This window comes from Protopterus annectens, chromosome 16.part0 (assembly GCF_019279795.1).
Source record: "Protopterus annectens isolate FY-2018-M chromosome 16.part0, PAN1.0, whole genome shotgun sequence".
NCBI classification, from domain to species: Eukaryota; Metazoa; Chordata; order Ceratodontiformes; family Protopteridae; genus Protopterus; species Protopterus annectens.
In genome coordinates, this window is record NC_056750.1 from 690,433,084 (window position 1) to 690,459,824 (window position 26,741).

At 40.4% G+C, this 26,741-nt stretch overlaps 1 protein-coding gene across 1 annotated transcript in view; it reads right to left on the minus strand.

The window, feature by feature from the left end:
- Nucleotides 1-297: 297 nt before the first annotated feature.
- ENTPD2 (ectonucleoside triphosphate diphosphohydrolase 2) overlaps nt 298-26,741 on the minus strand; it is a 1,039,348-nt gene continuing 1,012,904 nt past the window's right edge. The window contains exon 9 of the mRNA XM_044058390.1: nt 298-1,786. Coding sequence (XP_043914325.1) covers nt 1,583-1,786 — 204 coding nt within the window. The 3' untranslated portion in view covers nt 298-1,582. The remainder of the gene's footprint in view (nt 1,787-26,741) is intronic.

Here is a 26,741-nt window from a genome sequence, read left to right on the forward strand (position 1 = left end):
TACAGCTCACAGAAAAATCAGCAAATGCATTCATAATGCAAACTGGCTATGAACTATGATCCTCCAAAGTACACAAATACAGATATTAACAAATATAAGCTAGACTGTCAGATCAGGGACAGACGAGTATGTCTGGCATAGTTCTACTCCCAACGCCTTTATTCCCTCAACTCTTATTTACAGTTACTATACTTCAGAATAAGAAGTACTGTAGCGTAAGAACGGTACACTCATCTATAAAAGGCAGAGAATGTGCGCGTCCAGAAACATCCAAGACCACTGAAGGAAGAATGAGTATTATGTTACAATATTTGTATACTTTATTATAAGAAAATATAAAAATAATAACAAGTTAACTAGACTTAAAAACAAATATTTCACAAAACTGCACTTAAGCAGCATGCTACAGACAAGTAAAAAAGATTCACTACATACTATTACTTTTAACTCCCTCGACAAAATGACAGCATCAGCTATTAGAAGCACTGCTACTGCAGGCATCATAACATTACAGTCAGAGGATGGTCCAAAAACAAATAATGCAGCATGAAAAATAAATCTGTTGTATAGAACAACAGCAAAATCAGGTAACTCTGATAACAAATGATAGCAATTATGGGGAAAAAAAACTAAAATCACTTATCATTGCATCAGTGATCCTGTAGGAAATATGTGAAGTACAAATATTAATACAGCAAGGATCACAGTGATGCTCTGCTTTGAATTTTATACATCCAGTGTTCCATTTGTGCTGACATTAGCAGAAAGGGCAGCCAAGAAACACTCAGCTGCCATAAGTTACCTTTGACATCAATGTTGCAGATGATGTAATACCAATGTTAACAATTAAGGACTGAAAATGGTTATCAGATACAGCAACACAATACATGGACAGCTTCTGTTTAGACAGAAGACTGTGTTCTTCCTAATTAAGGTAAGCTTTCTTCCAGTGTTACTTTTAGACAGGAAAATTTCCTACCAGCTATTTTTCTCTGCCTTCTAAACTGTTGTACCCCATGAGTGAAATGTCATCCATTACAGCAAAGCGGTAAGCAACATAATGCTTAGTTAGATCCTGTAAAACAATGATGTCATTACTCAAACAACTGGTTTTCTTAGGTTTTCTTCTTTGCTTCCTGGCAATTTACCTCAAAAACAAATATTCAATCCCACCACCACACTCATAATGGCCACTAATAGAAATATCAATGCAGTTTATTCTCTGCTAACGTTATCTTACTGATATGTGTAACAAGTCACTTTATAAGGCATAAGGCATTTTAATTAAAGCAAAGAACCACTCCCTTTGTTGGTCAATCTAAGATGCTTATTCGCATAGGAAAGAAAAGCAGACATCAGAAAAATCTGTGCCACTGAAGTTTAAAACCAAAGACTGAAATAAAAGCTTCCATTGTAGCATAAAAGAAACAGTCAGATTACAATGCAAAGCACTGTGGTTTCCGAGGTGATGTTGCTAATTCATCAGTCTTCTGATAAGGTCCTTCTGGAAGAAGAGTGTCAATATACTGAAACAGATTAACTGATGCTTCCCTGCAGCCAAGTTCATGCTACTGCTTTTTCATTAAATGGGTGCCTGGCTTTTTCCAGACTGCAGCTGACATAATACTATTAGCAAAGCAAGGACAATCACAACAACATACAAAATCACAAGTATGGTCCATGATCCATATTCGATGCTCTTTCTGTAGGCAGGCTCTTCTGCTGGAATCATATTTGTCAGGTTTAGCATGTAGCCAAGAGCCCAGCCAATTGAAGTATCACCAGCCTGCAATGCAAGTAAATAAACACGCACAATCAGTTTCAGATCACACTATCATTTAAGTACTTGACAGACATTGCATTTAAAAAAAGCTATTTTTAGAACAGAAGTTATGCAAGATCAATTCTAAACAGCAGTGCAATATGCTCATTTTTGATGGTTTATCATGCTGGAAATCATGCAACTGTTCAACATCTTGTTTCTGGAAAATGCACCTGATGTCATTCTCCAACAATAACCCTATTAGCAATATCTCTTCACCTGACAAACAATATTTGCACAACATTTTGTCTACTGCTCCAATCATTTCTCTTTAGAAGCTGATATGGGTGGTTTTTACTGCTTTAATGAAGTAGCCCAAAAAAATGAGAATTTTCAGAAACATCTTTCTTTCATATAGTGATTGTACTCTGGAGTAAAAGTATCTTTCATATAGTGATTGTACTCTGGAGTACTTTTACAAGTGAAATACAATTCCTCCTTTAGACTTGCATTGTGTAGACCAGCCTTACACCTTCTCATTTTCCTCTTTACCCATGTGCTCATAGTCATTAAATCAGGACTTTTATTACAGCTTTTTTTTTACATAAATTCATCACCCTGCTGGACTAACTGGTTATCTTCATCTCTGAAATCCAGCCTTAATACTCAGGAAAAGTACTCACAGGAGTCTCTGGGCTAAGAATTCTAAATTAATTTTGACTTAATTAACCAGGGAACAGCCACTACTTGCACATATTTTCAACAATGAGCCCTAAAGTTTTGGTCTCAACTGACGTGATCAAAGTTATAGTGTACAAGTAGACTTTATGGGAATTAAACCCAGATGTATATCATATTTTCACATCATTTCTTTACTAACTGCATCCATCTCACAACAATGTTGATCTACTGAGCTAGCTTCACTTTCACAGTACATTTTACATTAGTTTAACATTATGTTGCCACTCTGAGGTCTTGACAATGCAACCACGTCCCTCCAAAGAAAAGCCTCCTCTATGAATTGTGACTCTCTGATGCCCTCAGTCATTTCACTCAGCAATGTACCAAGATTTCATACTGAAGTGCTTAAGTGCCAATTTGTTGTTACAAACATTATCTACATATAGACCCATTCCATTCTTTGTTACAGATGCAGAAAAGAGATGATGTGACTCATTTCAATGACTAATTAATTTGCTTCCTGCATTCTACATTAAGAAACACGCTCACTCCAGCGTTAACTCCAGCGTTTCTTTTAAGTTATCTCATTATTTCTCTCCCCATTATCTTACAAACACTAATACAGCTCTACATTTAAGGTAAAGCAATTTTCTCATTTCGCTAAATCATTCAAACTTGGCTTTACCTAAAGAAAACACCAACCGTAGCTGCCTTAAATTTATCTTGACACACAGTTATTGCCTATTAACGATGTATCTTACATTATGATTTTCAATTAACAACCACTTTGCTACAGCCATCTAAAAATTTAGCTTTTTCTTTCTTTAAATAACCATGAACTTTAAGGGATATAACAGTTTAAAATGATTTAAGACCACATTCAATAAAGCATGCACTAAGTGTGCACTAAGTATACACAATATATATTCAAGAACATTCTTGTCACTTTTGTTGTGCTTTCTAGTTGCTCAGAAGGATTACACTAAGTGTACATGTAAGTCTACACTTTCTGATAACCTTTAGGAATCCCTGAGGTATCCCTGTCAATATTTAAAGCTACAAGAATATCAGTAGGAAAACTAAAATTAGGCTGAAGAAGGTGTGAGTTATGTTTGTGTTGTCTGTTCACTTATAATGATGTACACTTAGGTGTAGGCATTATTGAATCCCGGGGTTAATCTTCACAAAAATCAGATTTTGAGTATTTTGCTACTTTTAAGTGCCTCCAATTTCATATATTAATAGTAAGACATCTAACTCAAGTATTCTATGACTTATTTAACAAGTAACTAAATTAACTAAAAGAAGCTTAATAAACTGTTAAGGCAGCAGCCTCTTCCTTACTATTTTATTTATTTATTTAACATTTGTTTACTGGGAAATTCTGACTGGACACCAGTCCTTTTTCAGCGGAGGCCCAGAGAGTAAATCTCCATTAGTAACAGTAAATTTTCATGCACACATTACAATAATCAATAAAGTATATAAAGTTCAACAAAGCCCATTAAAATGTCTAATGCTTACAGTCATTCAATTGCATTTGTCTGTTAGCAGATTAAGTCAGCAGATCTTCAATGGGCCTTTTTTTCAGTCATGGCCCAGGCCACCAAGTAAATTTAATGTCAGCATATGACTATACAAGATCAGACTTATTTAAAAGTGTTCAATTAACCAACATTTTTTTTTCGAATAATATTTTTCACCGATATATGGTTTGAACCCGAAGGCAGTGCACAGACAGTGCCAGATTATAATGCCTTCCACAAATTTAGACCAGCTACTACATAGACTGGGACTAAAGGTGGAGGTGTCATTTTACATCAAAAATAAATATACATGAAGGCTGGTAAAACAGGACAATGTACTTGGCCTTTTCAGAGTTCAAATCACCACAAGCAAAACCCAATATCTCTTTCTTGCTCGGTACAGATCCCCCTCTTTGACCCAGAAAATTCACAGCATGTATTTAAACACACTAGAAAACACTTATCGTATCGCACAATACCAAATTCATGGGCAACTTAAATTACCCCACTATTAACTGGGAATCATATATGACACCAAATGTACAAGCACAGAGATTCCTGGATTTTGTAAATGCAAACTCCTTGGATCAGATTATCACTTTAACAACCAAGGGTGCAACCACACTAGATCTGGTCCTCACTAACAAGGGACAATGCTCCACACGCTCTAGTGTAATGTCTTCTGTGGTAAGGTTGGACCACAAAATGGTCTCCTTTGAAGTAAAAAAAAATAAAATAAAATAAAAAATTGAACCCCAGCTAACCCTGGAATATTCAGTAACTACTATAAGGCTAACTGGCAAATTTTCAAGCCTCCATAAACCCTGAGAACACTGCTGGCTATGCAGAACTATTCACAGAAACCCTATAAAAGCATGTTAATAGTTGCACAGCTGTACCCACCAGGAAGAAGAAAGTACAGTTGTGTACATTACCATAAATGTAGATGTTCAAGTGTATTCACTGTTGCAGTCATTACATTTGGGTTATCTGCTTGCAGTAGCCCTCAGTCAGCCTGATGAACAAAGTCTTGGGTCCTGCGTCGGTTGCTGTCCCTTCTATGATGTCAGGTCGTCAGGGGTATAAAACATGCAGCCGATGCCATTACATCAGTTTTTCTTGCCCCAGATGTCAGTTGCCCCCCTAATGGGAAGCAATTAAATCTATAAATATACAAGATTATATCTCCAACAAAAAAGCAAATACACCAAAAAGCTTTTGAGCATAGTAAAGGAGAGTAGAAGTATACCCAAAAGAAGAAAGGGGGCTGGAGGGAGGGTAACCAGGACTGCAACAGTGAATACACTCGAACATCTACATTTATGGTAAGTCTACACAACTGCACTATGTTCTTCATGTTTCACTGTTGTAGTCATCACATTTGGGTAGATTCCCAAAGCTAAGGATGGGAGGAGGAATTTAGATAGTATTAGGACCAGCTAAAAAGGCCCTGCAAGACTGCAGTTGCAAAGCTAGCTCTGGATTTACAGAAAATTGGCAGATGGTAACGCTTGGTGAAAGTATGTACAGAACTCCAGGTAGCAGCTTCTAGGAAGTCCCTGGTAGGGACGCCTCTGAGAAAGGCTGTAGAGGTAGATGCAGCCCTGGTTGAGTGGGGTCTGATCCCCTGAGGGATAGGTTTTCCATGGTGTTTGTAGCAAAAATTAATACAATGGCCTATCCATTTGGAAATGGTTTGCTCTGAAATAGCCTTCCCCTCTGCCCCTGCAGCAAATGCCACCAGCAGTTGATTAGACTTCCTTTGAGGTTTAGCTCTGTCCAAGTAGAATCTAAGTTGTCTGTGCACGTCTAAGGAGTGCAGAATCCATTCCCCTTTGCTCTGTGGATTAGGAAAGAAGGTTGGCAAATGTATGGACTGATTAAGGGCCACACTGGATACCGCATGAAGGAGGGATTGGTCCGGAGGGACACCCTGTCCGCATGAAAGATGATAAAAGGCTCCACTGCCATAAGGGCCTGTAATTCATATACTCTTCTTGCTGAAGTGATTGCTAAAAGGAGAACTGTTTTCCAAGAAAGGAATTGTAAGTCCACAGTGGCAGCTGGCTCAAAAGGAGCAAGGGTGAGCTCTCCAATACAAAGTTGAGGTCCCATGCTGGATTTGGAGCTCTCCTGGGTGGTCGTAGATTTTTGGCCCCTCTGAGGAGCTGCTTAAGCAGTGGATGAGAGAAGAGGGGTGGTTCTGTGTTATAATGAGCTTAAATGGCTGAGGCATGAATTTTGCTGGAGGAGAAAGACAGGCCCTTGTGAAGCATCTCAGTTAAGTATTGTAAAATCTGAGGTAAATTGGGCACTGTTGTGCTCATCCCTTGAGATTAGCTCCAGGCATAGAATCTTTTCCATTTTGCAGCGTAAGATTTTCAAGTACTAGGCCTCCTTGCCTCTAAAATATCCATCACTGGTTTACTGAGGGATGGTAAAGGAGAGATTAAGTAATTAGCTAGGCTGCTAGGTTCAGTGTTTGAAGCTGAGGGTGCAGAATCTGGTTCTCCTGCTGAGACAATAGCGTAGGAGTCTGAGGAAGGTGTCATGGGGCCAATAGTGGCACACTGTGCAAGAAGGGGTACCTGTGTTGGCATGGCCAGTCTGGTGCACTCAAAATCGTCCTTGGTTTGTCTTGTTTGATCTTTAGTAGTACTTTGGAGAGCAGAGGCAGAGGAGGAAAGGCATAAACTGATAGGTTGTTCCACTTGAAGGACAGAGCATCCACTTTCCAAGCTTGTTTGTGGGGAGTCCTTGCGCAAAATTTGTCCAACTGATAGGTCTATATCTGGGCTCCCTCATTTGCTTGTCAACATGCTGAAAATCCTTGGTTCCAGTTTCCACTCGTGTGGGTCCATGAGGTTTCTGCTTAGTTTGTCTGCCAGTATATTTAGTTTTCCTGCAAGGAATTGAGCTTGTAGATGCACTTAATAGCTCATGGCTGTGTTCCACAATGCCATGGCTAGTCTGCAGAGGAGGTAAGAATGTGTATCCCCCTGCTTGTTTATGTACCACATAACAGTGGTGTTGTCTACTGGAAGAATGTGGTCCTTGAAGTCTGTCAGAGCATTCTGTACAGCTAACATTTCTTTTTGATTGATATGCAGGTGCATTTGACTTGGGTTTCATTTGCCCTGAATGCACTTCCCTGCCAGATGAGCCCCCCATTCATAATCTGATGCATCTGTTGGGGTTTAGGCGGCAGGGGGTGTTGTGAATGGTAGTCCCTTGTTTTGGTGGCAGGCCTCTGCCCACCAAAGAAACTCTAGGCAAAGGCAAGGTATGATAGGAATCATTGCTTCTAGATCCTGAGAATGTTGACACCATAGGCTTTTTAGATAACACTGTAGTTTCCTCATATTCAGTCTTGCATATAGAATTAGAAGGATGCAGGATGCCATGAAACCCAAGGCTTGTAGTATTTGCCTTGCAGACAGTAGGGTTTTTGTGGCCACTTGTTTAAAGTAAGTTGTCAAATTTGTTTCTCTGGCATGAGGTAAGCCATCTGGGAAGTTGTATTCAAGCTTTCTCCCAGGAATATAATTTGTTGACAGGGTACCAGGTGTGATTTCTTTACGTTTATGGTGTACCCCAGACAAGTTAGCACCCTTTGTATGAAGGCCAGATGATTCATAAGTATGTCCTGCCTTTCTGCCTAAATTAAACAATCATCCAGGTATGGGTATATTTGAATATTTCTTTGCCTGCAAAATGCAATGACTGGGGCTAGGCACTTTGTGAATACCCTGGGTGCAGTAGATAAGCTGAAGGTCAGTGCAGAGAACTGGTAGTGATTGTAGCCTGCTTTGAAGCGTAGGTATCTTCTGCAAGATTCCCGGATTGGGATGTGCAGGTATGCACCTTTAAATCGAGCGTTACCATCCAAGCATCTTTTCCTAGCACAGGAGGACACTGAAGAGTCAGCATCTTGAATTTTGGAATCACCAACAAGGTGTTTAGAGTAGACAGGTCCAGAATAGGATGCCAAGAATCGTCTTTTCTGGGTACCAGGAAAAGTCTTGAGTCTAAATCTTGCCCTTTTTCCTCTTCTGGTACAGTCTGAATAGCGTTTATGTTTAAAAGAGAAAGTATTTGCTTTTGAGCCTCTACCCGCTGATTTGGGGGTAGATCTGGCATTGGTAATGTGCGAAAATGAAATCTGTATCCTTGGGACACTATATTTAAAACCCATTTGTCCTGGATAATGAGTTCCCAATTTTTGGCCTGCAGACCAATCTTTCCCCCCTAAAGGAGCATTCAGTTGAGAAGTGCTTGGAAGTTGTAAAATCAAGTCATTGAGACAGTTTTCCATAGGGGAGATTCTTACTACTCCTAGATTTGGAAGCAGAAGCCCCCCACTGCTTAGTCTTGTGTGTACCCTGGGACTGAAACCTAGGGTTTCTGCTGTGTCTGGGTTTGGCTTGAGAAGACCTGGAAGGAGCCGGAAAGGACCAATTCTTAGAGGGCCAATGCCTGCTAAATCTTGTAAGCTGAACTTGTAAGACATCTTTAACAGTTTGCATAGATTTAGCTTTATCTTCCATCTTTTTAAGAACTTCCTCAGCTTTGTTGCCAAACAGGTGGTCCTGATTTAAGGGAGCATCCAACAGTTTAACTTTAACATGATCAGGCAAAGATTGCTCCTTAAGCCAAGTATGCCTTCTGAGTACAGACCCAGTGACAGCAGCCCTACAAGAGGCCTCTAAAGAATCAAACCCACATTGCAAAGTATGTTTTCCAACCTGTTCAGCAGAATGCATTAAATCTTGTAATTCCTTATTTTCAGCACAGTCAGGAATCAACATAATTTTCTATTTAAGCAATCCAATAATATGTTGTTGATACTTTAACATATGAAACTGACAGTTTAAGGCCCTAATGGCCAAGGTTGAAGAAGTGTAAACCTTCTTACCCCATCTATCCAGCGCCCTGGAGTTTCTATCAGAAGGGGTAGGGTTTTTGGCAGTAGAAGCCGTAATGCCCTTGGGTCCCTGTGAAATAGTCTCTGGATCCGCAATAGGATTTTTAAAAAGGAACTTGTGAGAGTAAGGAGCCCAGTAGTATCTGTCAGGTTTTCTGGGAGCAGGAGGTAAAGAATCAGGTGTCAAACTATATTCTGAGAAGGCATCATCAACAATGTCTAATACAGGAGGTATAGCTAAAGGCCTATGCTGAGATGGGAGTAAGAAATTCCTAAGCCTCTTTTTCGAATCAGAAAAATCCTGGCTTTCCCAGTGGAAATTCTCTCCAAGAGTGTGTAAGGTTTCACCAAAGGAAAAATCCTCTAGAGGAGAAGCAGAGGGAATAGAGTCCTCTGCATCAAAATCCTCATAAGTAGATAAGGACAAATCCAGATCATCAGAAGAATCAGTAAAATCAGAATCCTGGTCAGAAAATTCATAAACAAACTCAGTCCTAGGTCTCTTGGAAGAGGGAAGTTGGCTTCCCCTGATTAAAGTTATAAGGTCTTCAGCCATTCTTATCATTTGTTTTTTAGACATAGATGCCTGAACATGTGGCTTGGGCATCAGTTTTCTAGGCAAGGTTCGAGGTTTAGGCCTTGAAGAAGAAGGAAGTGTCTGTTTAATATGCAAGTCCGTAAGCCTGAATACACCCTCAGAAACCAGTGCCTGCACAGCGGCTCCGAACCCATCCAAGGTACAGACATCCACAGTTTCCACAGCTGAAGCATCTCGTGGCAAACCTGACTCTGAATGGGTCTCTTTAGAGGCCTGCGAATCAGAAGTAGCGGGTATCAGGGGCTGCAAAAGCACCTCACTGAGTACCGTCAAACTGGTGACTGGCTTAGGAGAAGTGTCTTCGGCAGCTTTGGACCTAGGTGGCCTGTCTCTGTCTATATCTTTGAGCTTTTTCAAAATACCGGTAGTCAGATGGCTTACTGACAACATTTCTGGATAATTGAACAGAGAACTGAAATATTTAGATGTGAAAATATACCGACAACGGATAGTACGTTGATTAAATAAGGCACAAAATCGACAGCAAGGTACGTCATGGTCAGGGCCTAGGCAAGGAATACAGTACGAATGAAAATCTTTGTGAGTTATTTGCTTTCCACAAGTAATGCAATTATTAACTTTTACTGACATCGGTAAGGAGCAAGAAAAGGTTTCCCCAACAGGGTACTCAGCTTTAGTTGAAGACTTCAGTTCTGAAACTCGAAAACAAAATTTCAGGAGTCGGCCAACCGGCACTTGCAAACTACTTTTGCTTCGGGCACCGCACGGCAAAAAAACTGATGTAATGGCATTGACTGCATATTTTATACCCCTGATGACCTGATGTTATGGAAGAAGGGACAGCAACTAATGCAGGACCCAAGACTTCGTTAATCAAGCCGACTGAGGGCTACTGCAAGCAGATAACCCAGATGTGATGACTGCAACAGTGAAACACGAAGAACATCAGAACTAGCTTTAAAAACAAGACACCATGATGGAATTACACCATCAATAGGCTGTATAACAGAAGGAAGAAAATCATGACAAAAATTAAGAGGTGCAGCACCCAGCAGGATAACATCGCTCTCAAACTAATCAAACAACTCAGAGGACAAATAGTCCATCAAAGCCAAATTTGAGGTAAATTTAGCCTGTGAGGCTATTGACAGCCACACAACATTCTTTAGCTATGTCCTCAATCTCAAAGGCAATACAGAATTGTGTGCAGAGTTCATTGTTAATGGAGTCACCTGTAACTGAGCCAGAATATATAGCAAGCCTACTGGCTGACGAATTCAGTTCCATCTTTACCTCTCTCTTCCCCTCAACCTTCCTTCAGGAAATACCAACAAATGTAACACCTCACTAGGGAACAGGTCCTTAATGCTCTCTCTAAGACCAGGAGCACTGTATCTATGGGCCCAGGCAGTATCCCAGGATGCCTTCTAATTAGCCTCTAAAATTGCTTTTTAACTGTAGTCTCCAAAGAGGTTTTGTGCCAGATGAATGGAGAACAGCAACAATGATCCTTCTGAACAAAAGTGTGCCAACTACAGACCCTGGAAACTAGAGACCCTTAAAGTCTCACTAGTCTCACATAGAAAACCATGTAAAAAAATTTCATGGAAGTGATCAGTAATGACATAGGAAATTTCTGAACACTGGAGTCAACCCAATTTGGCTTTGTCAAGGGCAAGTCATGCCTACTCAGCTTGGTGGACTTCTTTGAAAAGGTTACCAAAGCAATGGGTGAAGGCAAAATGGTTCGCACTGCCTACCTTGACCTGGCCAAGGCATTTGACACAATACCCTACTCGGGGATTGATGTCAAATTCAAGAGGTTACGTCAAACCCTTATGTCACCCATTGGACAGCCAGCTAGCTCACAGACATGACACAGGAAGTTAGAATTGAGAGTCCACCTTTACAAAGAAGCCAGTAACAAGAGGAGTTCCTCGGGTATTGGTCCTGGGATTGCTCATTTTTGGCATATACTTCTCTGAAGTAAATGATGGTGACAGTGGCTTCCTGCTGACTAAATCTACAGATGAGTACAAAATTAAGAGCCGTCATTGAATCCCCCACCAACACAAATATTCTCCAGGAAGGGCTGAAACAGACAACTGGTGTAAAGCCATGGACTTAAACTAAATGGCAAGAAATGCATATAGTATCCTTCAAGAAGTCAAATGCCCTGGTGACAATCAAACTGACAACATACCCCTAAGAGCTAGCCCAGTAGTCAGGGTCTTGGGGGCATGCACAGACAGTAATCGAGCCTTTGACCATCGCATCTCTACAGTAGTAAGATCATTCTATGTTGTGCAATTTATAAACAAAGGTGTGGCATTTTGGTCCGAGGAAGTCATTATTCCACTATATTTGGCATGTATCAGATCTGTCATCAAGTACAATGCCCCCTTTGATATGTAGCTAACCAGGTAATTCCAGCAACTGAAATATCAGAAGAAACAAAACAGCCAAATACTCCCAAATGTTCAAACTGGAACTCCAAGCAAACTGTAGATAAACAACCAGCAGAACAACCATGATGTTGGTAACTTCTTTAGTAAAATACATAAAAGGATGAGCACTTTTGCATATTACTATGCTTCATCAGATCACAATGCTAAACAAAATACAACATATTTATAACTAAAAACAGCCTATCAAAAGAGTAAGCAAATAACAATGGGTGTGTTAAACCAGATTTCATTCATCTTGTTTTAAGCCTCTGCCCTTGCTGGACAGGCTTAATACTGGCACTAGCATGAATACCAGGAAGCCTGCAAGCCTGTAATCTAAAAATCCATTTTACTTCCATTTGTTCCAACTGATTGTTTTGGTCCCCCCCGTATTATGTTGTAAACATTGTATAACTCAAACTAAAATTGTGTTCTGGATAGTCTAAAATATGCTTTGCAAAAAAAGCCTTATTCATGTTCTCAGTCCTTATTTCATTTAAGTGCCTGTTTACCCTGTCTCATAGCCTCTGTATGGTTTTACCTATATAGAAACATGAGCAGTGGTTACAGGTAGCCAAATAAACCACATACATGGTGTTACAGTCAGCATAAAATCTGGGCTTAAAAATAAAATGCATCTGTGTATATTCAAAGTCTTGTTCTTATGTAATATAACTACAAATACTGCATCGCCCACAAGGAAAGGTACCTACTCTATCATACTATCATGTCATCATATTTTATATATATATATATATATATATATATATATATATATATAATATGATACAGGATGTCATGTCAGTATGTTATTTATTGTCACATAATTGTTTCAAATTGTGACAGCTTTTGTATATGCATGTAGGCTTATTTCCCACTATTTCTGCTGTTCGTGAATCCATAGTAAGGAGATGCCAATTCTTATCCATGATTTTCATTATAATACTATGTCACTGGTATATTTAGTATTAAAGGATATCAATGGCTTACTTCCACTCCTTCTAAGATGTCCTGATACTTGAGATGAAAAAATGTCACCCTATTTGACCTTGTAGATAAAATTTCATTTTGTACAGTATTTACCATATGTGTATTATAACCTGTCTTTAAATAATTCAGACAAATTTGTGACTTCACTTTGAAACGTATCATCTTCTCTACATATCCTAGACACCCTCATGTATTGACTCTTAACTATGTTAGGAAAGATGCGTCTGGGATGCATACTTCCATTACATAGTAAACTGTTCCTCCAACATGGTTTTCAGTATAAAGATGTTTTAAGTGTGGTTTGCTGTTTTCCTAACCAACACATCTAAAAGTTCAGTTTCATCATATGAGCTATTAACTGTAAATCTTAAAAAATCTGTAGTAGATTCTATGTGCTGAATAAAGTCATGTAAGGAATCTACATCCCCTTCCCATAACAAAGATGTCATCAAAAAGATGTCATCAACAAAACTTCTATAAAATTTTACTCGCTCAAAATATGTTGAAGTGGAGAGATAATGAGTCTCCCAAAATTGCACGACTAGGTTTGTGTATGTATTTGCACATGGGGTGCCCATAGCGACACTCCATTTCTGCAAGTATAATCTTCCAACAAACATGAATACATTACTTTCTAGGATTAACTCAAGAAAAGTGCACAACAAATAAACTGTGTCATTGTCATATATAACAACTCCCTCAATGCCTCTCTACCATAGGTGTTGGGAATACAGGTAAGTAAATTTTTCATATCCAGAGCAAGTAATATATAGCAGCTGGAGGTAATAGCAATACTATGTCTATTCAAATCATTTAAGAACTGGATAGGGTACTTCAATATGGTGGCTATCCATGCTACTAAAGGTTTCAACTTATTCTCAACATACATTGAAAGTGGTTCAGTGGCCCAACCTTCCCCAGCCACTATAGCTCTCATTGGGGGCTTGATAATGGACTTATGAATCTTTGGGCAACCCCTTGATAATGGGTATAACTGGACTGTCAATAACTGAGTTATACCCATCATCAAGGGGTTGCCAAATATTGGTACCACATATTTTCAGTCTCCTAAGTCACTTCTACTGTATGAATAAGACAGTTATTTGTCCGTTTTACATTTCTTATTTTTAATCTATATTTAATTTAGTTTTGGTCATATTCAGACTTTAAAATGCTTTTGCATTACTATTATGCAAACTGTTACATGCCTATATTACACTTTATTCTACAATTACAATTTTGATAACTTTTAAATTAATTTCAACACAAAAGCTTATTTTTGATTGTATTAATTTATGCTGTTAAACTACTTTAATAGCTGTATATGACTATGGAAGTAGAATATGAATTGTGTTGATAAAAAAGAAGTTATGTCTTACCATAACATTCCATCTGAGTTGTTGATCTTCTTCCAATCATCACTGATGGGTTCGGTTCCGAGCCCTCGGAACCGAGTCGGCCTTATACCAAGCTTGCATGTACCAAAAACTCTCAAGCTAAGCTGCTACCCACAATGCCCTTTGCTCAGTTACCTCTGATCGAGTTTGCATGCAGCATATAGAGAAAGAATAAGCCAGAGACCATCTCTCTGCAGAAACCCTAATACACCACGAAGACCCAGAAGATCCACCAGGAAGCTTAGGAGGGGATTGGTGGGAGGGTGTGATGACTGGAAGAAGATCAACAAGTCAGATGGAATGTTATGGTAAGACATAACTTCTTTATCTGAAGTTGTTAATTTTCTTCCTATTCATCACTGATGGGATGGAGTCCCCAGCTACTTGGAGAACCCGGGTGGCCCTTATGGAAGAACATTCCTGAGAACCATTGAGCCAAAGGCCGCTCTTCCCCTGGACATCAGATCCAATTTGTAATGCTTAATAAAAGTGTGGGGCTTAGCCCAAATGGCAGCTGCACAAATGTGATCCATGGCAGGCCTAGAGTGGAAGGCAACAGATGCTGCAATAGCCTTAGTTGAGTGAGCTTTGATTTGGCCCAGCTTAGATCCCTCCGTAAGTGAATATGTGAAGGAAATGCAATCCCTGAGCCATTTAGACAAAATAACTTTTGGTACTGAACCTCCCATTCTAGGGCCTGCAAAGGAAATGTAAAGCTGGTCTGACTTGGGAATGATTTAGTTCTGTCCAGATAAAAGCATAATTGTCTATGAACTTCCAGGGAATGTAGGCAGTATTCTCCCTTGTTCGAGTAATTTGGGAAAAACACAGGGAGCTCAATGGACTGGTTAATGGAAAAGTCAGAAACCACTTTGGGGAGAAAGGATGGATTAGTTCGAAGTGATACTCTGTCCTTATGAAAGATCAGATAAGAGCTCTTGATACATAACGCTTGTAATTCAGAAATTCTTCTTGCTGAAGTTACAGCCACCAGGAATAAGGATTTCCAAGATAAGAATTTTAGGTCACAGGTGGCAGCCAGCTCAAACGGGGGCAGAGAAAGAGCCTGCAGAACTCAGGACAAATTCCATGCCTCCACCGGCTGTCTAATGGGAGACCTGTGGTGAAAAATATCCTTGAGGAACGTCTTGCAAAGACGAATGGAGATGAGTGGTACTCCTTCAGACCCGTTATGGAAGTTGGAAATAGCTGCTAGATGGACTCGGATGGTAGAAGCTGAGGGACCTTTGTCGAACAGCTCAGCCAAGTAATGGAGAATAGTGGCCACGGGGACTGTGAATGGGCCTAGCTCCTGACTATGTTACCAAATGTAGAATCTTTTCCATTTATCCCTGTAAAGTTTCTGGTGGATGGTTTATGAGAAGCAAAAATAATCTCCTGAACAGGTGAAGAAAGGGTTTCTTGCCTGGCAACTAATGGAAGTGGAGAAATCAAGCTGTCAGCTTGGGGTGGACAGATTTGGAGGAGTCAGCCCTTGTGGGTGAGAAATTAGTTCCTGACGAGTGTCTAGGATCCAAGGAGGTCGTAACAGGTGAGGTCAGAGGAAGGAAAACCACATCTGATGAGGCCAAAATGGAGCAATGGGGATCACTTTGCTTCTCAACTGAATTGCCTTCCGCAGAAAGAGGGGAATCAGAGGAATCGGAGGGTAAGCATGAAGAAGACCTGTGGGCCAATCGTGGACTAGAGCATCTCTCAGTGACTCCCCGAGAGGGGGAAAGAGGGTATAGTAGCTGCTGCATTTCACATTTGAAGGGGAGGCAAAAAGGTCACAGCATGGCTGGCCCCAGCGACTAAAAATTTCCATCACCACACTCTGGTTGAGAGACCACTCGTGCGAATGAAGTATGCATCTGCTCAGTCTGTCCGCAATCACATTGGAGCTCCCTGGGATGTGTGTTGTGATCAAGAAGCGGTTGGTCACCAACTGCCAAATTTTCATGGCTTTGCGACAAAGAGGGCAAAACTTGGTCCCTCCCTGTTTGTTTATGTACCAGACCACGGACATGTTGTCCGACTGGACAGCAATCGTTCCAGATGGAAGAAGCAGATGGAAAGTTTGCAACACCAACAGTACCGCTCTTAACTCCAGGACATTGATATGCAAACTGACCTCCACATCGGACCATGTGCCTTGGACTGACTGTCCCTGGAAGTGCCCCCCCCCCCATCAGGGAAGCATCCGTGGTCACCGTGACGTTGGGCTGTGGAACCTGGAGGGGATGACACCAAAGATTTTCATCTGTACGCATCCACCAGAGGAGATCTTGTTTGCAAATGTTGGTCATGAGAACCTTTGTGTTTAGGGGATGAAGTTTGGGTATTCACTGGGCCTGAAGGAGCCATTGTAGCAATCTCATGTGCAGTCTGGCTAAGGGGGACTATGGGGATGGCTGCGGCCATAGATCCTAAGGCTTGAAGAATCTCCCTTGCAGACACCTTGCTTTGGTAAAGTATCACCTGAACTTGTGCCCTGAGTCTCTGAAGCCTATGGGCAGAAAGAGAAATTAGGATTCACTGTGTGTTGAATATTGCCCCTATGAATTCCAGTTGTTGTGATGGATGGAGGTTTGATTTCTTCCAGTGTATGGTGATACCTAATGATTCTGCTAGAACCAAGGTGTAGCAGAGGGCCCTAACCAGGAGATGGTGGGGGTAGAGAGGAGTCAATCCTCTAGATATGGAAATGCCTGGAATCCCTGATGTCTCAGATGAGCTGTTACTACTGCCAGGCATTTCGTGAACACTCTGGGTGCCGTCGAGAGACTGAAAGGCAGGGCTCTAAACTGGTAGTGATTAGCTCCCAGCCAGAAGCAAAGGAGGCTCCTTGAGTGCTTGTCCATCTTGATATGGTAATACGCATCCAGGAGATCTAATGAGCACATCCACACACCCTCCTGCAGATAGGGGAGGATGGATTGAATTGTGACCATGCGGAACTTGGTCTGAACTACTGATTTGTTTAGATGACCGAGATCCAAAATGGGCCTCCAGCCCCTGTTTTCTTTGGCACCAAAAAGAATCTTGAGTAGAACCCTGATCCACACTGATCTGAGGGGACCTTTTGGATGGCTCGTTTTTGAAGTAGCTTTCGTATCTCGGAAGCTGCCTCCACCCGTTGACTGGGTGGAACATTGGGAAGGGATTTTGGAGGTCTTGGATAGGAGATTAGTGGAATATAGCAGCCTCTGGTAATGATTCTCAGCACCCACTGATCATTCGTAATGGACAGCCAGGCATCTTGGTGCAGAGAGAAATGTGCCCCAACTGCATCCAAAGGAAAGCAATCGGGCAGCACCTCAGGAGCACTGATATGGTCTACTTGAGAAGGAATCTCTGGATCCCTAGTTCCGGGGACCCCTCTTCCCCGAAAGGGGCGTCTTCCATTATTGGCACCCCCTTTGCCTCTAGAGGAGTCCTTGCCATTGTGTGTCCCGGAAAGGACCTTGAGACTTCTTGTGCCACATTTTTCCACTCCTCTGATTCCTGGAGAATGAATGTTGAGGCTTGGAGAAACATAGGTAAATCCAACATAGACCAGCACAATGGTATTAGGGCTAAAAAATCATTTATTGTAGAGATTACTGCCAAATAGACAGAAAATTTATGGCAGGCAAACCGGTTTCGGCTATAAAGAGCCTTCATCAGTGCTAAACCAAAAAATTAAGCAGCTCCAACATCCTGGTATTTATATAGAAGGATAATTAAAGGCATGTGACTAAAAGATAAATAAAGGTATGTGACTGAAACAATATATTCCTGATTTGTGTGCACATAACATAAATGTATTATTACTGTAATAAAAAATTCTAAACACATATTAATGAAAATTAATAAATATACAAACAAAATAGGAAATAAATCAGTCATATGCAAAAAAAACATAGGTTGACAGTTCATTCCATTTCATTTAAACCAGGTTTGAACAAAGCCCCTAACCTAGTTATCCACATGGTTTCCATATTATCAAGTTTCTCATGCCAACCTGCTTGAAAATTCCTATGCATTTGAATCCTATCTATGATAGTAAATTTAAAAGTTGCAGTTGGATGAGTGATGGTGTGTTTATATAGTGCATTTGACAAATGGTGGTTTCTTATGGCACTAAGATGTTCACTAATCCTCAATTTAAATGGTCTGGAAGTCTGACCAACATAGAAAGAGGGGCAGGTACATGTGGCCAAATAAATGACCCAATCTGAACTGCAATTCCCAAAAATGTTGATCTTATATATCTGAGGGGTATTTTTGCTTGAGAATTCCTTAGTTTTAAGGATGTGATTACAAGCACGACAGTGTCCACAGGGAAAGCATCCCACCAACCAATCACCAAATAAAGTGGTTTGAAATGTTGTGGCTGGTGTATATCTCTTATAATGAGTTAAATCGGGAATGTATAGTACGACCCCTACGATATGAGAAAGAACATGAGAAAGGCAAAATCTCAGTCAAAATTTCATGAGATTTTAAAATGTCCCAATGTCTGTTAATAATTTCCCTGAATCTGAATGTGTTGTTACCAAAAGTAGTTACAAACCTAATCGGCTGTGTAGAATTGGAAATGTCATCTTGCTTCAAATGTTGGTATTGTAGTAAAGTAAAACGTGCCACCTGATTGGTCTGTTCAATAGTTTGAGCAATATGGTGTCTAGAGTCTCCACGACTGGTCAACCTATTAGAAAGATCTTGTACACAAACTTGATGTTGTTGTTCAGATGAGCATATACGTTTCATACATAGAAATTGGGATTTGGGAATATTTCGGATGATGTGGCCGGGGTGGGAACTTGATGCATGTAACAATGTATTGTATTGAGGGAATTTCCTATGTACCCTAGTAGCCAGTGTTTGATCTGCCAGTCTAGAAACAACAACATCCAAAAAACAATCTCTTGATGTTCAATATTTAAAGTGAATTGTATTTCCCAGGGATTGTTGTTAAGGTACCTGACAAAATCAAATACAAGGTCCTTCTCCCCACGCCACACCATCCAACAATCATCTAGATATCTTCTCCAGATGTCCAAATCATTAATATACAAATTATGATGTGCATCGTAGATAAATAATTGTTAAAAAAAAACCATAAATAGGTCAGCATATATGGGAGCAAAAGAAGCCCCCATTGCTGTGCCTTTGGTCTGCCAGTATGGTTGCCCATCAAAATAAAAGACGTTTTTGCATAATACATACTCAGTAAGTGTAATCAGAAAATTATTGAAACCAGATGAGTATAATTTGGATTTGTCCAACCAATATGAGATCGCAGCTAAACCAGCTTTGTGGGGAATACTCGTGTAGAGAGATGAAACATCTAAAGTACATAACCACCAATCTGCTTCCAATTGTGAATCCTTAATAATATTAAGGAATTCCATGGTATCTTGTATCCTAGATCGTACTTGAGACAATAAAGGTTTTAAATAATAAGTCAAGAAAGCAGAAAGTGGTTCAGTGAGAGATCCCCTGCCACTGACAATGGATCTACCTGGGGGGTTGGTGGGATGTTTATGGATTTTGGGAAGAAGATATAAATATTGGGGCATAGGTTCCACCACTTTGAGTTGTTTGCAAACATGTTTGCTAATAATACCTTTTTCTGTAGCTAAATCCAAAAAACAAACTATTTGTGCTTTGAAATTGGGTGTAGGATCCACAGCCATACTAACATAAAATCGAGCATCAGATAGCTGTCTGAAAGCCTCGGCCTTATATTTGCTGTAATCCATAACAGCAATCCCACCACCCTTGTCAGCCGGAGTGACAACAATATCATGATTAAGCTGAAGTTCAGTAAGTGCAAATCTCTCTGCTTGAGTAAGGTTATTCGTAGTAGATTGATATTTCATAGAAAAATGTAAATCTTTGATCACACACTCCCTAAAAATAGAAACATTTTTATCCAAAGGTGGTCTGAAATCTGACTTGCCAAATTTGAAGCCAGTAGATCTTTGAGTGGAATCGTGATCTGAAAAGAATATTTTACGATTAACCAATCTGCAAAATTCATCAACATCCTTTAACAAATTATACTCAGAAACAGGTGAAGTGGGGACAAAATTGAGACCTTTATTTAATACTTGAATATGTGCAGGTGATAATTCAAAAGATGATATATTGTGTACATTATTTACTATTTCACAATCTGTTGTAATAGAGCCTGTAGACTGGATGTTCCTAGTTCTGTTTCTGTGTTTCCTGCCCCCTCTGCGTGTCTTACATCTAAAGGGTCTCGTTGTATTCTCTTAGCAGCCGGGGACACCTGGTGTGACGGGACATCATAGTCTGTAGCAGAGGAAGCTTTATCCTCAGACGTGCCACTAAGGGTAGATTCTGTCCTTCTTAGTATTGATCTAGGCCTTTTCTTGGCATAATTACTCTAAGTGGATCTCTCGGAGAACCTAATATTCTTAGAAGTGACAAATGGTTTGCCCTTGTCATAATCTGACAAGTCCCTATTGAACTTGTATGTTTTTCTTTTAATCAACTGTTGTTCAAGAATGGCCAAATCCTTAGCTAAAGTGGACATATACTCCTTGAAGAATTCTTCAGCTTCAAATGTCTGGGCCTCAAGACACAGCTTCTGATTTCTACAATTTGTGATTCAATGGCCCTATCATAATAGCCAATCAAAGTGTTTACAAATAGCATTGAAGCCTGGTGTTGGGCTGTAGCCCAATCCTGTGATAACTGGACATCAATATTTGCTACTAGTGGTTGAATACGGATCCTTAAACCTCTGGGTGTAATATCTTTTAATTTGTAGGCCTTGAATAGTTTCAAGTGCCAAATATTGGATCTTAGGGATTTCATGTTTCTAGTTAGTTTTTGAAAAACTAACCCACATTTATGTTTCGAGTCCCCTTCAACATTGAAACTCGTAGACCCCCTAGTATTAAGGCCAAAGGCTTCCAAGCTATCTCTGTCAGCCGCAAGTCCTTGCAAAATTCCACTTAAATCCATAATTGGATGTTACCGCAGTATATATCAACACAATTCCTGATCCGGCACAGGCAATTACTCTAATATAGAAATAACTACAGCCAAATATAATGTTGCACACAATGTTGATTCTAAAAGTTGTAGCAAGTGATTATCAACAAAAAAAACAAAGATGAAAGTATGTGTAAGTGCAACCAAAATGCCCAAATATCAGTAGAAAGAATATATATGCCACTATGTCAAAGCAGTTGACCATTCGTCTCACTACAATTTAATGATTGTTGAATCCAATGTTGAAGATTAAAGCTTAGGACATCTGGAGATGTAAACTAAATAAATCCCCAATGCTTGTCCATAAAGTGTAAAGTACTTCACATGTTCAATTGTGGTAACCGACAATTCGTCTCTGCTACCAAAAAAGACCTCAGCCAAAAAATGGTGCATATACATTGATATGTATATATTGTTGTAGGACTATTGTCCCGTATGATGTTAGAATTATAGTTGTCCAAAATAAATGGACCAAAGCATACCCAATGTCGCTGAGGTTATTATCTGAATATGGGGGGGGGGGCATAAAGTAGTCTGCTTACCTAATATATTAAAAAATGTTTGTTTTATATACTCCCCACAATTTGAAGAATCAACGTGCAAAATCACATATAAACTTTTGATATAGTATATAAAAACCTGTGCATGGAACAAAAAATGGTTAACAATTAACTAAAAAAGGGAAAACCTAATTAAGTACAATATAGATGCTGCAGTGTGGACCATCAGTATACCTAGAAAATATGCAATTGTTTGTGTTATCCAAACGATCTATAATGGTATAGCCAAGAGTTGCAATAAGTGCAATTGGTGTATCTCATTAAACCCTAGAAAAAACTTGTTATTGAAGTAAATATACAGGAAAAAAACAGCTGTGGAAAATAATCCAAACACTAGCCATAATCAGGGTAATAAGATAAATGATGACTATAAAACAGCAACCTTCATAAAAAAGGCACGCTTATTAGAAGTAGCAATATAAGCGTTATTATGTAAAACACTAAATAATAGTGCCTAACATGTAATGGTAAAACCATATCTAGCTGTAACCCTACTAAATTTGCTTAAAACTGGTATATCCCAGCTATATGGCAATACTGTTTCCAATGGTAGCAAACACATGGATAGTAGCCTAATCTAAATATGCCTGCTATCAAATCAATCAAAAAATACCCTGAAATAAAATGTCCCAATTCCTTGGCTATTGAAGAGACAGAGCTAAATATCCCTAATAGTCGATAAAAAAGAGCAACTATACTGTAAGTCCAAACTGAATCAAGAACCCAATAATGAGTTCAAAACCAAAAACCTGATGCATATGCCCATAGGTATGTCCAGATGAAAAACCGCTGATATATATAGAGAACTGTATATGTATAGTCCACAGTACCTTTTGAAAAAATCTTGACCTGGAGCCAACGCCTAAAAGAAAAAATAGTACTGAGCCCACACGAGTTCCAAATAATGACAAAAATTCAAATATGTTGGCATAAACACCACGAATAAACCACTTCATGTTATGAAACCTTAAATGAAGGAACTCGTCCACTGACTGGACTTAAAGTTAAATGTACTAAGGCACAAAGAAATCTGAACTAAGTCAGAAGCTGAACGATACATTCCAATAAAGAACCACAGCCAAAATGTCCATAGATGTCTCCAGACCGAGAAGATAGCGTATAAAATGTATATGTATAGTCCACAGTACCTGTTGACGGCACCCAAAAATGTGGTGAGCAAACACAAACCCAAAACACAGTTCGAAATGCTTGCAAAAAATAAATGCTTGCAAGAACGCCACAAGTCATCCACTCCATGTGGGAATCCTTTAGAAACGACAATGTCACAAGGTAGGCCCAATGCCAAATGTAATAAGGCTTATACCAAATACGAAGGGATAGCCCGAGGATAATCCCAAAACTTTAAATATTGCAGATGTTGTACCACCAGGACCTCCACCATACAGTCAAAAATACATCATCCAAGCACGAAATAATCCAAAGGAATTAGGAGCTGCAAAAGATGTTGCCGACATACCAGGCGTCCCCAGCGTGAACCGACATACCAGGCGTCCCCAGCGTGAAGAGAAAAAGGCAGATGCAACCAAACATGCACACGCACGAGGGACTGAGTGCTCGGTCCAAACCAAGACGGGAGGTAAATCCAAAATAGACCAGCACAATGGTATTAGGGCTAAAAAATCATTTATTGTAGAGATTACTGCCAAATAGACAGAAAATTAATGGCAGGCAAACCGGTTTCGGCTATAAAGAGCCTTCATCAGTGCTAAACAAAAAAATTGAAAATTAAGCAGCTCCAACATCCTGGTATTTATATAGAAGGATAATTAAAGGCATGTGACTAAAAGATAAATAAAGGCATGTGACTGAAAAAATACATTCCTTATTTGTGTGCACATAACATAAATGTATTATTACTGTAATAAAAAATCCTAAACACATATTAATGAAAATTAATAAATATACAAACAAAATAGGAAATAAATCAGTCATATGCAAAAAAACACAGGTTGACAATTCATTCAAGTTCATTTAAACCAGGTTTGAACAAAGCCCCTAACCTGGTTATCCACATGGTTTTCCATATTATCAAGTTTCTCATGCCAACTTGCTTGAAAATTCCTATGCATCTGAATCCCATCTATGATGGTAAATTTAAAAGTTGCAGTTGGATGAATGATGGTGTGTTTATATAGTGCATTTGACAAACGGTGGTTTCTTATGGCACTAAGATGTTCACTAATCCTCAATTTAAATGGTCTGGAGGTCTGACCAACATAGAAAGAGGAGCAGGTACATGTGGCCAAATAAATGACCCAGTCTGAACTGCAATTCCCAAAAATGTTGATCTTATATATCTGAGGGGTATTTTTGCTTGAGAATTCCTTAGTTTTAAGGATGTGATTACAAGCACTGCAGTGTCCACAGGGAAAGCATCCCACCAACCGGTCACCAAATAAAGTGGTTTGAAATGTTGTGGCTGGCGTATCTCTCTTATAATGAGTTAATCTGGAATGTATAGAACTTCCCCTACGATATGAGAAAGAACATGTATCAGGCAAAATCTCATTCAAAATTTCATGAGATTTTAAAATGTCCCAATGTCTGTTAATAATTTCCCTGAATCTGAATGTGTTGTTACCAAAAGTAGTTACAAACCTAATCGGCTGTGTAGAATTGGAAATGTCATCTTCCTTCAAATGTTGGTATTGTAGCAAAGTAAAATGAGCCACCTGATTGGTCTGGTCAATAGTTTGAGCAATATGGTGTCTAGAGTATCCATGACTGGTCAACCTATTAAAAAGATCTTGTACACAAACTTGATGTTGTTGTTCAGATGAGCATATACGTTTCATACATAAAAATTGGGATTTGGGAATATTTCGGATGATGTGGCCGGGGTGGGAACTTGATGCATGTAACAATGTATTGTATTGAGGGAATTTTCTATGTACCCTAGTAGCCAGTGTTTGATCTGCCAGTCTAGAAACAACAACATCCAAAAAAAACAATCTCTTGATGTTCAATATTTAAAGTGAATTGTATTTCCCAGGGATTGTTGTTAAGGTACCTGACAAAATCAAATACAAGGTCCTTCTCCCGCCACACCATCCAACAATCATCTAGATATCTTCTCCAGATGTCCAAATCATTAATATACAAATTATGATGTGCATCATAGATAAATGATTGTTCAAAAAACCCAAAAACATAGGCCAATGGCAGACAAGGTCTTCCCAACTTGCTCGCACTTGTCTAGTGTATCCTTGACCTTCGCACCAAACAGAGCCGAGGGCTCGATAGGGGCATTTAAAAAGGAAGACTTGAAGGAGTCCGCGAGGTCATAGATGTGCATCCAGGTGTGATGTCTCATGACTACACCTGCACCCGCAGCTCTAGCTGCTTCTTTGGTCGTGTGTGACAGCAACCTCATGGATGAATTAGGTATGGATTCCAGGGTGGCAAGTTTGGAAGCAACCTTATCTCGTGCTCCATCCGATACTTGACCCGCGAGAATTCCAGAGAGTTCAGAAATAAGATCTCTCTGGAGCCTCGTAAAATGTGCCATAAAGTTCAGAGACCTAACTGCGAAGGTTGCTGATGTAAAGACTCACTTCCCTAACCTGTCCACTGCCTGGGAATCTCTGTTGGGTGGGTGAACAGGAGGAATCTCTTCTGCAAGGTCCTTTTTCGTGGCAGCCGCCACCAGCATAGTGTTCACTGGCAAGCCTCTGGACCAATGGGGTTGATCCCCTGGAGGGGAGAGAACTTTGATCTCCTGGGGATGACCTCAATGGATTCTGGGTTCTTCCAAGCCCATTGCATGATGAGCTTAACGAGCTCACTGGTGGGGGGGGGGGGGGGTCACCCAAGAAGTAGAAGACCGAAAGCAAAAGGCCTGCAGGAACACGGATTCCTCTGAGGAAGGTGTTGAGGATTTCCAGTCACCACTCTGTTTCAAGATTTCCATGATGTCCCCAAAGAAGACATCAGGGGGTGACCGTGGGGACCCTTCCCCATCAACATAGTCCATATCCTCTGTGAGTGACTCCTCCGGGGAATCGGTGTTTCTCCTCTTACACACCCGTTTCCGAGGGGGTTCTTCGGTGGGAACATCCAAAGAATACTCGGAAAGTGAAATGCCCTGAACAGGGGTCTCCTGGGCCTTGCGCTCTCAAGAGTCCTGGGGGTGGACTTTGCCAGCTGCTGCTTAGAGGGAACTGGGGGAATAAACAACTGTGGAGGATTGCTGGCAGCAAGAGCCCTCTCCATCACCCAGAAAGCAGACCCATCCAAAGAGGAATGGGAGCCCGGAACCGAAGAAGACTGAATCAGAACCGGGGTCACACCCCGCTCCAGATGGTCCACCCCCGGGGATGGAGCCCCAATCAAGTTTGGAGCTGTAGTCTCCCTCTGCTCTGAAGTTGGGCAGACAAAACCATCGGAACAGACACCGGGACCTTTGGCTCTACCCCCCCCCAAGCATGAGATTGTGGAAGGGTGGGCTCCGACAGAACCTGCACCCAAAGGGATCTCGCAACCTCAGACAGAGTTGCTGTTGGCAACGAGGGAGGAATTCTTCTGTTAAAAGTTGGGTAGATGAGCCTCGGAACAGAGGGATCCAAGGGAGGAGAGCAAGTATGGGTTGCTGGAGAAATAGACCCAAAGCCAGGAGTGGGACAGGATCTAGGCAGATTTGAGATTCCCCTAGCAGTCAGCAGCTGATCAAAAAGTCACACCACATAGAATTCGGAAAGGCTCCTGGTGGATCTCACCGATGCACATGAAAGGGAGTCAGGCCGGTCCAAAAAGGGGCTGCAGGCTTGTCCGGCAAAAGGGTCCACATTGGATGAGTATCGGGTCCATGGTGTGTCGCAGAATGGCACCAATTCCAGTTTTGCAACAGGTAATAATGGTATG